Consider the following 17,007-nt stretch of genomic DNA (forward strand, 5'->3'; position numbering starts at 1 on the left):
GTCCATAGGTATGAATGTGAGTGTGAATGGTTGTCTATATGTGCCCTGTGATTGGCTGGCTACCAGTCCAGGGTGTATCCCGCCTCACGCCCAAAGACAGCTGGGATAGGCTCCAGCACCCCCGCGACCCTCGTGAGGAAAAGCGGTAGAAAATGAATGAATGAATGAATGCTCATTATAGTATATTGCATATACTTTAAAGTAATCTGTGTACAGCTTGTATAGCAGTATAGCTGTGGCATTGAGACCTGTTATTGATGCTGTTCCAGGCGGCGTTGTGCGCGTCGGTGACCTCTTTGACCCTCCTGGTGTCGTCTGACGGATACTGGTGTAAAAGGTGGTTGGACAGCTCGTTGAAGGCCGCCACTGCAGCCTGGCCGCGACTCAGCTCCAGCAGGAAGGCCTGTGTTGACAATAACAGGATGAGAAGCGTGATGTGGCTTGTTTGTTTTCATGCTGCGTCCAATGAGACTAACTGCAAGAAGCCTATGACCTAACATGGTAATGAATGTCAGGTAATAGTTAGACACTCCAAACATTATTCAAGAGGAGACCAGATTATTCGACTTACGTATTAACATCTCATGCATATGCGACCCCCCTCAGGTTAACCCCAGTCTGTTAAAATGTGCAATTAGTCATCATTAAAAGGCAACAAATGGAGATGTTGGGATTCCGTTGCCCTCAGTTGCCCTCTAGCGTTCATCCCCCGCAATGCGTCAGCCGAGGCACAGTTTGTCATCATCTCACATTAACGCTGACGGCTGATGTGGGGGCACCCTTGCTATTAAGCTTTAAAAAGATACTGTACTGCAGAGAAGTGAGTCAGAATTGTTAATTCAAGTTCAGAATGTTAAGGAGCTAAGATTAACGTCCTCAGGAGGAGGATTGGTATGAGGTGTGGTGATGTTGCGGGCACTGACCTTGCTGTCAGACAGTTGTTTAGTCAGAGGGTCTGCAGACTGCTGGAGCAGGCTGTGGAACCATCCTTCCTTGTGTCCAATCACAGCCTGCACCTCCCTTCTCTGGCCCTCCCACTGGTCGCTGTGGCCAATCATATTGTCCAGCTGCTGGAGTCGCGCCTCCACGCCGTGCTGAGTGTTGTCCCACTGGCTTCGCACCCTCTCCACTGGAGGGAAGAGGTACAGTACATTGCCGTGAAAATGCATCACCATCCACCGTCACTTACGAAGCACGTACATTTCTCCGTTATGGACGTGCGCACGTCCAGGTTAGACGTCTTGTTCTTGATGTTCTGCGCCAGGGTGAAGATGTCTTCCAGTTGAGGGTGACGCTGCTCCAGGTCGCTTTTTGTTACCTGGGAAATAAAAACATAAGTGTCAAACTCAAACTACCGTTCAGTCGTACCGCTCATGTTTTTTTTTAATTAATGAATTAAGAAATAATGTTTTTTTGTGAGTTAACTATGGCCTATTATTAATCTATAGACTCATTAGTTATTAGATTGTAACCTGCTCAATGTGGTGCAAAACAATGAGTAAAAAGGTGACTATAGGGGTGTTATTTCATGTGTACAGGGCTCTAAAAGTGATAACCAGGTTTTCCTACACCAACTCCAAAAATATTCAGTTTATTAATAGTGAACTGGAAATGAATGATTTTCCAAAATGTTGAAAAAGATGTGTCCGCCCTCAGGTCAGAATGGTACACTTCGAAGTAGCTATACTGTTATATCTAAACAGCTAAATAGATGGATACGTTATAGATCCCCAAGAGAAACTAATGTATGGAGAGCAACAATAAGCCCTTGCAAGGTTGCTGTTGTCACCTGAAGGCGTCCCATAGTGGTCCTGATCTCCTCTGTGTCCCCCACAGTGACGATGTTGGACTTGAGCATCTGGGTAATGAGGACCAGCCAGTCTGCCAATTCCGTAGCCGTCTCGTTGAGGTCGGTGGGGGCCACAGACTCCGGTGTATGTGGGGTCTGGTGGTGTGGGTCCTCGCTCACCAGGCTGGCCATCTGGACGGCGGAGGGCACCGTAGACACTGCCAGGTAAAACGATGTTGACATATCGGAGAACATATTTAGTTGTGATGAATATTAAAGCTGGGTGTGCTGTTCACACAGCAAAACATGATGAACGAGGCTCATTTCTGCATGCATTTTTCATGTTTGGAATGAAACCAGGAATGGCAATTTTGAATTTGAATAAAATATGTCTCCTAAGTGCTTACAACTACTGAATTTATATGTTTTTTGCATCGTGCTGATGATCCATGAGACTTTACAAAGCAGCTCGGATGCCCCTGTGGTTGTAAAATTAAGGATTTCAGCATAATCTAAAATTGAATTTGAAGATTTCATTCTTCGCAACATCAAAGTGCATGCAGTTTAATAATTAAGATGCCACTTGTTTTTGCACTGTTAAAATATGACTTAAATGTATCATGATGAGCGCAGTTTGACCCCGGAACAGATTATTCCAGTATAAGTGCTACTTTCAATGGGAAAATGTGTTTGTAATTGAATTTGAGTTGATTGAAATTATTTTTACCAAGTTGCTGGCGCTGGACAACAGTTTGGCGCTGCATCCATGGTGAAACATGCACTTGGAGAGTCTCCCTCAGTCGACCGTCGAGAACTTTCCAGTCGGCCGCCAGCTGCTCCACCTTACTCTGCATGCATCGGAAGCACAGAGGCCATGAAACATTCACAGGGTGAGACGAGGAGACAGCGTTTAATAAAACAGCCAATTAAGCTTCAATCAGTTCCGGGAAAGAAAATGACCAGGCGCGGCAGTAATATTGTGTAATTACACAGTGTTCTGCGTTTTAGGAGAGCTTATTGAATAAATCATGTAACCTTTTCATGGGGAGACAGCTGCTGTCGGCGCTGTAGCTCAATGGAGTGGGCCAACAGGTCTTCCAAGTCTGATTTTCTGTCTTTCATGGAGATTTCCAAAGCCTACAACACAACGACAAACACATTACAGCCTCAGGGTATTGTAGTAAGGCTTCATTTGGAATACATGAAGTTACCTGGGCTTGACCAGGACTCAGGCCTCTGTTGGCGATGGTCTGGTGCGTGATGACCACCCAGTCGGTCAATCTGTTCATTTTGTCCTTGAAGTGTGCATGACTCTGCAGGTTGGCCTCCACTTGCCCCACTTGGTCTAACAACTCATGGGTGACCTGCAGGGACCATGACGATCCATGACAGGAAGAAGGGTTTGTCAGTAAATGTATAACTGGAAATGGTTTATGAACTGATAGACTATATGCTCTAACCATATCTGACCAGAGGGTTAATTAGTTAATTAAAAATATCAAAAGCTATTCTATATAAAATGTTAATAATGATTTGGAATGCATGAGAAAGTGGAAAAGGCAACAAAAAATACATGACGCTTGCATTGGTAATTTCATTAGCTTACGCAAGTGTACTTAATGTTATGGCCTGGTAGTGTCTATGTATACACTATAGCTGTCCCACCTTGCTCCAGTTGAGGTTGATGGCTCTCAGCTTGCCGACGTGCTGCTCTCTGCTCTGCGGGCTCACGCTGGGACTGGCGAGGATCTGAGGGGCATGTTTGTTCACCCAGCCCAGATGTTCATTGTGTGCATCCATCTCCACAGCTAAAGCCTGCAGGGGAACACACTTCACTCATTTGTCTCGCTAAACACTATTGAGTGGAGGAAAGTGTAACAAAAATCAAGTGCAAGGTAATCAAGGTGAATAGAGGAAGTAGCAAATTATCAGGTAGCAATGAGGGCTGAAAAGATATAAATATATAGAGTATTTCTTAGATAGATGGGGGTGTCATTCACTCTTCCAGTCATTGTTCTACCAACCAAATCAGGGTTAAAAAGAAATAAATGTACATAATGACACATAAAATGAAAGAAAGCACTCCCATTATAACACGTTGAGGAACAATTGGGCAAAGATGTGTACAAATAAAGGCCTCCTCTTAAACAAACACCTCCAAATAAGCGCCTGCTACCCTCTGCAGTTGAGCAAGTAGAGTGCAATTGAAGAAAATATACTATTTATCGTGATCCTACCTTAAGTTCTTTGAGGTTTTGGTCCGTGGAGGTGACAGGAAGTGTGCCGAGGGCATCTTCCGCCTGCCGCAGCCATAAAGCCAAATCATCGCTTCTTCTCAACAGGTCCGTCAGGGCCGGATCCCCTCCAGCCAGCCTAGACGTACACACACACACATATTATTTACCAAGATTGGGATCTCCATTTCCCCCAGGTTGCAGGCGTAATCCTCAAATTTACATTTAAATTACCGCTAGGAACTAATTGATAAGGAAACAAAGAGGATGGGGAGGAAGTGCTGACCTCAGTGCTGTTCAACATTCTAAAGCCCAAACTTTTAATAATATATCCAGGCATGCAAATGACGGCGCTGCTAAAAGTAGATATCGCTACCATCTCACTTATTTCCGTCAAGCTCATTTGTAAGGTTGCCATGGATACCTGCGCTGCCGGTCCAAGACCTGGCGGTTGACAGCCCTCCATCGCTGATTCAGAGTGTGGAGCTTCTCTTCCAGGAGAGGCCCGTCAGGGGAGGACAACTGGCCGATGATGCGCTCTCCGGTGCGGGTTAGTCCGGTTAGGACGGGCTGGTGGCTGGATAGGCCTTCCTCGAGCTCCTATTACAAGGAATCAAGCATCACTAACACAGACAGAGAAAGCCTTTAGTTCAAATCCAGTTTGTTCAGAAAGCCTCTATTTGAGAAGGAGATAGCAAATCAAGTTGTGTAATTCGACCACAGATTAACACTTGATAAGGTACGAGAGGGATTTGTACGTCCGTTCAAGGTTGAGGCAGCAAATTGGTGTCCTTTCATCCTCCCACCAGAGGGTGGAAATAGACATAGATTTATCATCCAGCTATTAATAACACCAAAATATCATTGTCACATTCCACTGACCGCTTGGTGGCGCCGTGCAGAGTCCAGGTCCAACTGTCCCTCGGCTCCAACGCCCTCGGAGAGCAACCTCTCTGTGTCGGCCAGCCACTGGCTGAGGTCGTTCATGTCGCAGTGGAACTGCCTCCATTCCTCCACAGCCCGGTCGAAGCTCCTGCAGGGCGTTGACGATACTTTACTTCTTTGTTTTAATGAAACTACAGAACCACATGGAAATGGCACAACACAACGGAGCACTTATAGGGAGGAGAAATGCCCTTGTTACTAAATAAATCAACCTGGTCCGGGAGGCTAATTAGTTCAACTGACAAACTGGAGGGGGAAAAAATTAGCTTTATATTGCAACGGTCCACATGAGGGCTATTCCCTGCAGCAGAGCAATGATCTGTTAGGAGAGGAAAGGAAATGAGTTTGGATGGGTCATTTTATCAAATATACAACTATTGTTTTCCTTAATGATGCCCTGAGGGCCTTGGGATTGCAGAGGTTACAAAACAGACCTCACAAAAGTGAGTAAGCCCCTCACATTACAGCGATAGCGTCTTCTCAAGGGACAATACTATAGAAATGAAAGTTGGATGATGAAACTTTAGAGTAGTCAGCGTACAGATTGTATGACTAGCCACTGGAAATCAAATAGACAGCTATTTTGTCTAAATAGTGAAGATTGCATCCACCACTTCCATGTAGTCATGGTCTAGAGTGCTGCCATCACTGAGGCGATGCGGTTCCTTGGGGGGGAGGAAACGTTTCATGTGCACAATGACGGGGCCACCAATCCTGTACTGCCAAAGCAGCCCCCCCACACAGCAAGGGACACGGTCCAATGCCTTTTCCAAGTCCACAAAGCACATGTAGACCATTTAGGCAAACTCACATGTACCCTCCAGTACCCTTGCTAGGCTGGGTTGTATTGTGGAGAGGTTTATGCACAGCGGTACGCCTGTGCGTGGCTGATACTTGACCTTTGTTGACTGCTTGCATGAAACTACCCAATATATGCATGATGCAAAAAGTGCTGGGAACATGGAGGTAGGTTGGACTAAAGGCCTAATAGTACATACTATAAAGGACGTCATGTGTGATTCCCATGATGCCTCCAGTAATTCTAGTAGCGATGCCATAGTTCACTGTCCTTCTGGCTGCTCTGTTCTCATAAATAACAGTTTTTAGCATGTTGAGTTTAAATGGCGGTGTTGGTGTTCTCACCCTTTGCGCTGGTTGTACATGCGGTTGAGACGATCCCACTCTGCGTTGAGCTGCGTGACGGTGTCTTCCACCTGAGAGACGTCCGCAGGCAAAGCATCCAGGATGACATCGGGATGGCGCTCATGGATGCCGGTGACCTGCTCACTGAGAAGCTCCAGGTTTTCGCCAATGTTCTACGAAAGAGAGATGACAAGCTCTTCTAGTTCTGCAGACATAAAAACTCAAAAAACGAAAAACATAAAAACTCCAACTAATTAGTTGGACCGACCCTGAGTGTGTCCTCCTGGCTGGAGAAGTCTTCGTAGAGCCCCCCGCTGAGCTCGGAGGAATTGAGCAGCAACTCGTTGTCGGCCATGGCCAGCAACACTTTGTTGATGTCCAGCAAGTAGCCTGATGGGCTCTGGGAGGGTGTGCGGCTGCATTCCACTGCACAATGCATGTCCTTGCACCGCGCAAAAAAAACATAAAACAATTGAACCAAACCCAAAAGAAGTCACCAAAACAAACTCACCTCTGGTGGGTTCTCTTTTATTTGCTGTGTGATCATGTGAGACGACTCTGCTTCTAGATGCCTGCTTCTCAGCACCCTCAACTCCTAAAACACACAAACCTTTAAGAGCAAATTGCAACAGCTCACAAAACTGCAGTCTCTCTTGGATATCTAACCCTGTGAGCCGAGTACTGGTTCTGGAGCCGAAGCAGCAGGAGCCTCAATTCCTCCCTCTGGACCTCGTCTGACGTTTGCTGCAGCAGATCTTCTCCTCTTCTCAGCAGGTCTTCTACACTGGCTTTCTCCTCGTCCATCTGGTGCACAGACGAGTGTGAGAAAGGTTGAACAAGGAGCAGACAGAGACGACACCCGAGAGCAACAGTATAGCTACAACAAAGTGATCTACTTTTCTTTTCAAACAGACTAAAATGCTTCCTGGCTGGGACGTTGACCTTGCTTGGGATTGGCTACAGTAGTGTGATTGGCGTCATAAACATTGATAACGCAGGCTGAATTCCAGACTTCTTAGGCCTTGGATGGTCAAATCGTAGCAGGACTTGTCACAGGAGTGAAACAGCTTTCATAAAACATCCGAAAGCAGGAACTCCAACCTCATGCATGTACCTTGTCATCATCGGGGATGTTTGCAGGGTCCTGGTGGTCCAGTTGCAGAGTCCTGAGTGTGTCCTGGAGCTCCGTCTGGAACATGTGCACCTCACTGGGAAGCAGACCATCAGCAGTCTCCAAGTTATGAAAAACCTGGTGAGGAAAAATCATCACTTTATTCATTTCATTGTACTTTTTTTTTTTTTTTAGCATGAAGTGTAGTGAGTGGATGAGTGGATCTTTTACCTGCTGGGACACTTCCTGGTTCACATCAACGCCTCTTGACACCAAATTGCTCATCATCTGCAGTTGAAACACACAAATAAGACAAAATGTAACAATGGTAATTGCGTTTAAACAATATTTCATCAAAGGAAAATGTCATTTTAATCACAAGTTGTTTGCATTGGTATAACTATTTCTAATAACATGTCTGTAATATAAAAATAAAGACATTAAAACCACATGACACCAGTGGTTTGACAAAGTAATAAAGTACAGTACAGTTTGTTTTCTGGAACAGATTATTTCCATTATTCTGTAGGTTTTTATTTTGACAGTAAACAGAACCGGAGGTAGTAGAGATGAGGATGCTGAGGTTCTCGTTGGGAATGACCAGGATGGATAGGATCAGGAATGAGTACATCAGAGGGACCTTACATGTTAGAGGCCTTGGAGATAAAGTCAGAGAGGCCAGACTGAGATAGTTTGGACATGTGGTAGAAGGATGCTGCAGGTAGGAGGCGTAGAGGCCAAAAAGGAGGTTTATGGCTGTGGTGAAGGAGGACATGAGGGTAGTTGGTGTGAGAGAGACAGATGCAGAAGACAGGGTTGGATGGAGGAGATGGATTTGCTGTGGTGACGCCTGAAGGGAAAAGCCGAAAGAGAAATCGGACCTTGGCTGTTTTGATGTGCTGCGACACTTTGTCAAAGTTGCAGTTCAGCTCGTCCAGTTTGGGCTCCACTACGTCCCGGCAGGCCGGCCCCCTGCTGGTCATCAGGATGACGCCCTGGTCCCTCACGTTATCCACACGCAGAGCGATGTCCTCCAGCTCCTCCAACATGTTCTGATCAACCAGGCACAGACAACAGTCAGGCGTCTCATTATGTATTTGTCTAAGGGGCTGCTGGTGAGCAGCGTTCCCTTGGAGGGTTTATCTCAACAAGGTCGGCAGCTGTGATAATTAAGTGGAGACCTTCAGTTGGCACAACACAGAAAGAGGTTGGACTAGAATACATCATTATGTATTCCTTACAGTGGTGTTGGTATCGTGTCATCTATAAGCGGTGAGTTTTCCACCTGAAGTCAAAACAAGCTGTCGGCCATGTTGACGGCGAGACCCAAAGAGCGGAACCAACATCACAGCCTAATTGCGTTACGGTCCTCTTGTTTTGAATTAATTGCTTAACACATCTAAGTTCAGGAGGCTACAAGAAGAGCATGAAAAACATCTGCCCTATTTTTAATGAATGGTCTTGTAACACCACTTTTAAAACAAGAACACTCATTAAGAGAATTTAAGAACACTTATTAAGAGAATTAATAACAGCTATAAAGTCCTTCAATACTAACAGCTACTAAACGCTTGCCAAATAGTGAGCCCACATGTAGTTCTAATGCTTCTAAAACAGGGGTGGGCTCACTTTTTGACTCATGGGGGCTTTCTATGTATAGATGGTCTTACTCACAGTGCAACAAAATAAATATAGAACACATCCACAATCAATCAACTACTACGTAAGTGATAAAAAACAACCAGGCGTTAAACATAAACTGTTATTTACAAGTGTACGCAAGGCTGGATAGTCCCGCGACAACAACAATGGTGCAAGAGGTAGGTTATGTTGTGTGTAATGTGTGTGTTTGTGTGTTGTGTTGTTTGGATCACTTTTGTGTATATGCTATAGAGTCCATCTAACTATTTCCCAATGGTAAAGGTTTTGAAAAAAGAATTTGCAAACGCCCGGTGGGTCGGATTGATGGGTCTGATGTGGCCCGCGGGCCACAGTTGCCCACAGGGTAACACCTCTATTTGTACGTACACTTCAAATAGATGTCATAGATTACCTTGAGCACTTTATCTCGCTCTTGTGGCTCAAGCTTCTCGGCCTCGTCCAGGTGGATTTGGGTCTGGTAAAGCCAAGTGCTGATGTGAGCCAAGTTCTCATCAAATATCTCAACCTCATTCTGGTGACTCTGTGTGTAAATGGAAAGGAAATACAAATTGAACATTCCAACATAAGCATCTAAGCTATAATCGATGTAGACAGTGCATTTATTCACTGCACCCACCAGCACGGCACTCAGCCAGTCCTCGATCCATGTGTGGACTTGGCCCCATGAATCATTGAGGCCACTGAGTTTGTCCTCCAGCTGCACCTCGCTGCCCTCCACTAGAGTCTGCAAGCCAGCGCTGGTCTCCATCAAGCTGGACAGATCCTGCTGACGACGCTCCGACTCCTTTAAAAGGCCCTGGAGGCACCGCAGCATGACATGAAGTACTATCTTACCTTAGGTATCCATCGGTATACAGTGTTAAATAGTGGTGTTAAATAACCCAATTGTTACAAACTCTCTCAGTTTGAGCAATAAGGGAGAAGGAATGTATTATTGTGCACTCTGCTGGCCAAAAGCAGAAATACTCATCAAAACAAAAGGGGACGGCAAAAGTCCACGACTCACATTAGCCCAGCCAACCTCTGCATCAATGTCCGCTGGCATGTCTCCACTGCTGTTCTTCTGCTGGAGCTGAGCCTCGCTAGTAGTAAGCCACTCCCGCAGGGCGTCGCTCTCCTTGTGGAACTTCTGAGACAGAGACAAGGCTTTTTCTAAGTCCTGTTTGCCCTCTGTTACCTGAAGAAGAGAGATGGGGTCGTTAAATGGCCTCACACGTTACAGCAGAACATGGGTATTTACTTACCTGTGCCCCCAGGTCATTGTAAAGCAGTTTGAGAGCAGTCAGCTGCTCGTCCATAGCCTTGGGGTTCTCCGTTTGCTGTTTCTGCACAATCTGACGACCTGTTTTTATCACCGTCTCCACCTCCAGCTTCACTTCGCTAAGCAACTTGTAAAGTTTCTGCAAAATGAAGAAATTATAAATCTGTTTGCCTTTTTTAATCTAGATTCAAATAATATCATTTCAGTCTCACCATACAGCCATTCAGGTGGACCTGGATTTTTTCCGGCTCCAAATCCCGGACATCCAGAACATGCAGCTCAGCCTTGGCGCCGTCTAGAACCCTCTTACAGTCCAGCATGCGCTGCTCAAAATTAGCAGGTTTCTGGAAGAGCTGGTACTTGGTGGAAATCTCCCTCAGTTTTCTCTACACAATTCATTTCAGACAAACAACTAAATAAGAACACTCCAATTAGTATATGAGTATCATCATTACCGCTATTCCAACATTGGTTCTGTTGCTGTTGTGTAGTATGTGGTAAACGAGGGATACATTTTCCTCTTTCATCATCAGTAAAGTTTCAAAATTAAGCTATATACCATATATTTTCACATTTTGGAAATAAATATTCGCTTCTACCATATTTTCGGGAGTATAAGTAAGAATATTGTCACAGTTTGGCTGATCCTGACACTTGCAGTCACGTGCAACTTGTGTGCTGCGGTTAAAGTGTGTGGGTGGTTGTTTTTTGGCGACACCTAGTGGCTGCAATAATTCACTGCGTTTGTGACGCAGTGAGGCACACAAATTGAGACTATGTCTGTAAGTAATGTGCAACTATAACTATATAATACCTGTGTTATAAATATTTTAGATCGAAAACTGTGCTTTATTTAAATCCAATTCATAATCCTTATGTGAGACATGAACACACACGTCTCTTTTGTCTGTGAGTTCTAAAGATATAAAAGCATGTGTTTATAATATGATTATTAACCATCGTATAAACTATGCATACAAAGTGGTGAAAACGTTTTCGCAGTTTCTAGTAGACTCCAGAGGGGGTCAGTGTTACCTGAAGCTGGTCCAGCATGGTGCCCCCTTTGGCAGCCTTGCCATCAGCGACTGGCAGAGGCAAATTGGCCACGTTCCTCCTCCGCATCTCCTCCACCGTGACTTCGTGGGTAGCGATCTCTGCTCCGATGGTCTGAAAAGCGGCGTGTCAAATTGAGCACACATCTTGTCTAGTCAGGCATCAGGTGTCAACGATGGCGTTTCTGCCTGCCTGTGCCTCCTGTGGAAGCTGAAAGGCGTCAATGCGGTCGGTCAGGTAGGAGGTGAGAGTGTGGTCCAGCTGACAGAGAGACTCCTGGAGGGTTTGAAGAGCCCGGTCGTTCTCCTTCAACGTCTGCTGCTGCTGCTCCAGGCCCATCTGCTTCTTCACAGCCTGGAAATAAACGTAAACATTTGGTTTAGAAACAACCAAAAACTAAATCAATGCGTATAAATATGAATAATCACACTAACTGGACAGCTCATGAGCTCAGCATGAGGCACTCCAAAGTCCTCACCTGGTTGTTGAGTTGCTCGTAGCGGGAATTGAAGGCCTTGAGTTTTTCGCTAATGAGCTCATCCAGAATTCCTCCGTCTATCAGTGTCTGACCAAGCTCTCTGATTTGTGTCCGGTTGTCTCCCGGGTGGCGGAGCACGCTCTCCAGAGACTGGCAAGTGATTGGACAACCAGTCGGTGAGGGAGTATCCCAATACAAGTCTTAAGACTAAATACAAATGCATGTGAGGAAACCGAGAGAGAAAGATAGACAATGAAAGATTGAGAGATTCGAGAGAAATCAGCTGGTTGAGAGACAGCATTGTCATTTATGTGAGGTCATTTACTTTTCTGTCTATCACTTTTTCCTTTTGGGGGGGGGGGGGGGTGGGGGTGACAGACGAAAGAATGAGACACCCAGAATGGACAAACAAAGGGAGCTGAGAACAAGAAAAAGTGAGAAATAAGCCGGTAGAGTAAGGGACAATTATTGTCGTCAAGGGTCGTTGCCATCTTTTATAACAATGCAGCATTCCAGAAGCAGCAGGAGTGTGATTTTAAAAGGCTTTGACAGTGATGCTGCAGGCAGGCTACAGATATAGCAACCAGCTAGACACAGCCTGGGAGCCAGAAAATGAAGCTAGGAGAGCAAAAGTCATGGGACACAAATGCGACCATGTTGGGGCATCGCAATACATTTTGGATAATTGGATGCTTCCCATTCAGACTCTATTTTTCTTCCTGTAAAATGCAATATCCTAATGTCCAAACTTTTTCCAGTGAGGAGAAATGAAAGTAAAAGGAAATAAATAAAAGGATGGAAAGGCAACTTGGATATTTTGCACAGCAACATATGTTGATTTGCTAAGAAGGTATATTTGTGATACAGCTGAAAAAGCCTATTTATATACCTTGTATGAATGTCAGTTTTCGCTCTTTTTTCTCAGTTTTTGCTTTTGGGATTTTTTGTTTTTCAAATTTTCTACTTTTCCCATAAATTATAACTTTAATGTTACAAAATAATAAATTTTTTCTTTACATTTTCTTTAAATCTTTGCTACTAAAATATTTTTCCTCATGATATTACAGGTTTATTCTCACAAAGTCGCAAAATGTACATAACATAACAGAACACATAACATAATACAACTTTTTTCTTGTTCAATTACAGCTGTTCTTTTTGTAATTTTCCAGCTATTTCCTTCTTCTGGTAAATTCTGGTCATTATGACTTTATTCCCATATTTTGAATTTATTCTTGTTATCATTATCAGCTTTTTCTGGAACCTAATTTTCCAAAAATTACAACTCATTTTGTTTAGTTTGTTCCCCATAATATCATGACTTGAAAAAAATAACATATTTAAATTGAATATTTAATAAATTTATTTTTTTTTTCAATAGTTCAACTCAAAATGGTCTTAATTCATTTTCAAATGTTTTAAAAATATTTTGACTTTCTTCTTGTAAAATTACTATTATTTAAAAAATAATTATTTTCTATTTTTACTGTTGTTGCTTTAAATTAAAATTAATTATATCTTTATATTTGTATTAGATATTTTTAGCATTAGATTTATTTTTATATATTTTTTATAAATGTAAAAAATATATATGTTTTATTATTATTTCTCATGGCACACTAAATGGACAAAACAGCAATTAAAAAATAGTAAAATATAATATACAGTATATATACATATTGTAAGATTAGATATATGATATACATATACAATTGTATTATGTGCAATGACGTTACTATATGGCGGGAGAAGCAATAATATTATTTATACAAAACTTGCAGGCTGGCCAGTCACACTTTTCTGCATGTGTTACATTCAAACCTGAGTTTTGTAACGCCCCAGCTTTCGTATAAATCGGTATTCAACCAAAATGTGTTTCCAGTACCTCCAGAGCTTCATTAACAGCCTCAGTGCTTTCTGGTATATTCTCAGTCGCTTGGACCTTCTCCTCTAAGGTGTTGAGCCAACACTGTTCCATATCCAGATACTGGAGTAGCTCCATCCAACAGGACCATACCTCCTGAATGACATTTGAAGCATTATTAACATTATTAGGTCCCCATATGATGACCTAACACACACTTATTACCTCCAGGGTGTGGCACTTGCTCTTAAAGCGGTCACAGAGCTTGTGGTAGTTGCCCAGAACGCCCTCAAGCTGTGCCGTCAGCGCCTGCCCGCTGCCTACACCAGACGGTGACTTTTTAGACACCAACATATTGATGCTGTCCTTCAGGATTTTCACTTTCACTTCCTTCTGTAGCACATCCTCTTGACCCCTCTGGAAGACAGACCAAGATTACAAATGGTGAAGCCGTGCTAAGAACACCTCCACCTCTGCACCTTCATTTCATCCAGCGCTGACTCAAGCTCCTCTGGACTCTTATACTCAAAGTCTCTCATTAGAAACTCCTCGTCCACTTGAGCCATCCATTCCTGCATCTCCGCCAAGTCCTTCTTTAGGTTCACCTGCTTCTCCTGACTCTCTGACAAACTCTCCTGGCGGCTCAGCAACTGGAAACAGAAGATATTGGGGTTTTTTTTTTTTTTAGATCTTTCTGTGTATTTGTGTTATCCAAGGTCAGAGGTGGGCAAATATTTAGACTCGTGGGCCACATTAAGTTAATAAAATTGTTTGGGGGGCCAGAATATATATTTAACACAGACACAATATTTTATGCTTATACTTTTCCTTTTATTTTATCTATAAAAGTGTTATACTATCAGCTGTATGTTCCAATGTCACTTTAAACATCAGACCACATCAAACTATGTAATTTAATTTTACAGTTTTGTTGTTTTTTTTTTTACTAAATAAGACATCCGACTTGCAGGTCATGTTGCCAGTTTGTATGTTAAAACTTAGAAAGCAACTGGCGGGCCGGATTCACACACTTGGTGGGCCGCATGTGGCCCCCGGGCCGTAGTTTGCCCACCCCTGTCCAAGGTCCATGGTTGCTATTACAAATGGTGAGAGAAATATTCAAATAAAAAAAATAAAGGCATCTTGGGATGGACGTGTGTGTTCCATGATTAGTTATTGTCAAGCAACCTAATGGTGCAAATTGCAAAGTGCACGTCAAAAATCGTACCTGTTTTGAAAGCGAGTCAAATTGACTTCGCAAATCTGTCATATTCTGCCCCCACTTGGCCAATCCTGGTACTGCAGCCGCCTGCACAGCTCTCACATTCTCATCCATCTGCTTAAAGGAAGCCTCCATGGACTCCATCTCGTTCACATGCTCCTGCGTCACAACGACAAATGGAAATGCCTTCAGAACCTTCAAGTCATAGAACCATACTACAGGCTGTCCTCGTGCTATTTCGGGTTAAGACACTTTAAGCTACGTCACTTCACGGTACTGCGTTTTGCAGTTCAAACATAGTTCCATCATGTCTAACCTTGCAATGATTCAGCTCCTCCTGTAAGCTCTCTGTGTTCCCCGACCTCGTAGCATCCCGGGACAAGAGTTCCCGAACCGCCTCCAACCAGCGTTCCAACTCCCCCAACTTCACCTGAAGACGACATTGCATTAAAGTCACATTCTTAGTCCTACTACTACTGCTACTGCAAGGAAAGGTGTTGGACCTGCTGGTCCTTCATGCTTCCTAGGAGACACTTGAGTGTGGCCAGCTCCTCGCGGGCCTTGGTGGACAGTTGACTCCATCTTTGTTGCTCTGCCGGATCGGATGCTTGCTGCGTTTGTTCAATCTCCAGACACAAGGTCTGTAGAGGACAAAAAATGGAGTCTCAATACAGAGTGTAGACAACCACAACATATCCCACTCGGCATCAAGCATACTCCTTTTGTCTCGTACTGGAAATTACCATCTAGTATGTTATTGCCTGACTAGGAGAGACTGTGCATTGAAATCTATGCTGCATGTCAGGGCACGCTGCCCAGAATGTGCCAAATTTCTGCCGGCATAACAACAGCTCAGGCCGAGCAACATTCCAAAGCCGAATGGAAGGAGGGTGAGAGGCATGCACAGCAACACACTTAACATGTTAACACACACACACACACACCACAGAAAGAAGCAAATGGCGAACAAAGAAAATATGATGTCACACATATATATAGGTATATAATGTACTTAAGATGCATACTGATTGTTCTATCACACACACAGAGTGTGTTCATTACTTAGGTAGTTAAATCCCTCATTTTGCAGTTAATAAGCGTGTTTTCTTACAAAACTAATGTTTTGACCAGCGGTACCTAATACTACTACATTACTACTACCACATCACTACAGCCAGAGTCTAGAGCGGGGGGAGCCACCTGCTGTGGCCCAGCAAGGTGCACTGTATTCGGGTACACACGCCGAGTGGCTGTGATGCCACGGAGGTCCCCGGCAAACATTTTGCACTTTTTAAACGCGGCATGGCGGTCTAGTGGTTAGCACGCAGACCTCACAGCTAGAAGACCAGGGTTCAATTCCACCCTCGGCCATCTCTCTGTGTGGAGTTCTCCCTGTGCATGCGGTACTCCGGTTTCCTCCCACATTCCAAAAACATGCTAGGTTAATTGGTGACTCCAAATTGTCCATAGGTATGAATGTGAGTGTGAATGGTTGTTTGTCTATATGTGCCCTGTGATTGGCTGGCCACCAGTCCAGGGTGTACTCCGCCTCTCGCCCGAAGACAGCTGGGATAGGCTCCAGCACCCCCGCGACCCTCGTGAGCAAAAGCGGTAGAAAATGAATGAATGAATGAATAAACGCGGCATCACGCCAAGGCCCAGGCGTTGTAGGGAGCGATGCTGGTGTTTCAGGTGGCTGATATGGTTTTTGTGTGATCAGTCGTGGTTTTTATTTAGCCTCATCATGGAGCATTTGGTACAACTAGCAGATGTTTCAACACCACATAAATAACTCATGAAAACCAAATTTGTTTGAGTCCTTCTTACATCCAAAGTACAATCTAAATTTAAAAAGGAGAAACGTGCATCTCTAATTTTGATCATTCTTAGTGAGTCACCAGGACTCTACTAATATTGTAGAGGGGTCATGCATGGGCAAAGGAAGAACCCATTAAGTGTTATTAAGTACGGACCTGCATGCATTGACTGTGAATATTAAGGATTGTTATTCTGACTTTACAACAAAGCTTCACCCACCTGTGCTCTCCGCACTGCCGCCTCGGTGGTGAGAACGTCATCGATTCCGTCCCTCATCGCCGCCAGCCTGGCCTCTAGCGCCTCCACCAGGACAGATCGAGCCTTGATGGCCTCCAAAACTGAAATTAAAATAAAGGACAAGAGGATGTTTAAACAGTACGGAGTTATTACGTACATGTGTCCCACCACAGGGAGGCAGTGTGAGGAG

At 44.1% G+C, this 17,007-nt stretch overlaps 1 protein-coding gene across 3 annotated transcripts in view; it reads right to left on the bottom strand.

Annotated features, from left to right (window-relative positions):
• Positions 1-17,007, bottom strand: part of utrn (utrophin) — a 117,286-nt gene that overhangs the window by 73,611 nt on the left and 26,668 nt on the right. For 2 of the 3 annotated variants that reach the window (XM_078799148.1, XM_078799149.1), the window contains exons 1-32: positions 15,266-15,410; positions 15,079-15,192; positions 14,769-14,921; positions 14,020-14,190; positions 13,766-13,957; positions 13,562-13,696; positions 11,677-11,826; positions 11,391-11,552; positions 11,181-11,312; positions 10,358-10,531; positions 10,129-10,284; positions 9,891-10,061; positions 9,501-9,680; positions 9,276-9,404; positions 8,104-8,274; positions 7,454-7,510; positions 7,226-7,360; positions 6,778-6,915; positions 6,623-6,706; positions 6,380-6,553; positions 6,112-6,284; positions 4,906-5,056; positions 4,448-4,623; positions 4,027-4,162; positions 3,455-3,604; positions 3,001-3,153; positions 2,825-2,926; positions 2,517-2,637; positions 1,790-2,007; positions 1,201-1,318; positions 924-1,129; positions 249-403 (exon numbers count right to left, since the gene is read on the bottom strand). In XM_078799148.1, the coding sequence (XP_078655274.1) occupies positions 249-403; positions 924-1,129; positions 1,201-1,318; positions 1,790-2,007; positions 2,517-2,637; positions 2,825-2,926; positions 3,001-3,153; positions 3,455-3,604; positions 4,027-4,162; positions 4,448-4,623; positions 4,906-5,056; positions 6,112-6,284; positions 6,380-6,553; positions 6,623-6,706; positions 6,778-6,915; positions 7,226-7,360; positions 7,454-7,510; positions 8,104-8,274; positions 9,276-9,404; positions 9,501-9,680; positions 9,891-10,061; positions 10,129-10,284; positions 10,358-10,531; positions 11,181-11,312; positions 11,391-11,552; positions 11,677-11,826; positions 13,562-13,696; positions 13,766-13,957; positions 14,020-14,190; positions 14,769-14,921; positions 15,079-15,192; positions 15,266-15,280 (4,652 nt within the window). In that variant the 5' untranslated portion in view covers positions 15,281-15,410. Of the gene's footprint in view, positions 1-248; positions 404-923; positions 1,130-1,200; positions 1,319-1,789; positions 2,008-2,516; positions 2,638-2,824; positions 2,927-3,000; positions 3,154-3,454; positions 3,605-4,026; positions 4,163-4,447; positions 4,624-4,905; positions 5,057-6,111; positions 6,285-6,379; positions 6,554-6,622; positions 6,707-6,777; positions 6,916-7,225; positions 7,361-7,453; positions 7,511-8,103; positions 8,275-9,275; positions 9,405-9,500; positions 9,681-9,890; positions 10,062-10,128; positions 10,285-10,357; positions 10,532-11,180; positions 11,313-11,390; positions 11,553-11,676; positions 11,827-13,561; positions 13,697-13,765; positions 13,958-14,019; positions 14,191-14,768; positions 14,922-15,078; positions 15,193-15,265; positions 15,411-16,799; positions 16,919-17,007 lie in introns of those variants that run through there. The other variant, XM_058055990.2, reaches the window with a different exon arrangement.

The sequence above is a fragment of the Doryrhamphus excisus genome, linkage group LG19 (genome assembly GCF_037039965.1).
Source record: "Doryrhamphus excisus strain RoL-2023G ecotype Guam linkage group LG19, RoL_Dexc_Guam_v1.1, whole genome shotgun sequence".
Classification (NCBI taxonomy): domain Eukaryota; kingdom Metazoa; phylum Chordata; class Actinopteri; order Syngnathiformes; family Syngnathidae; genus Doryrhamphus; species Doryrhamphus excisus.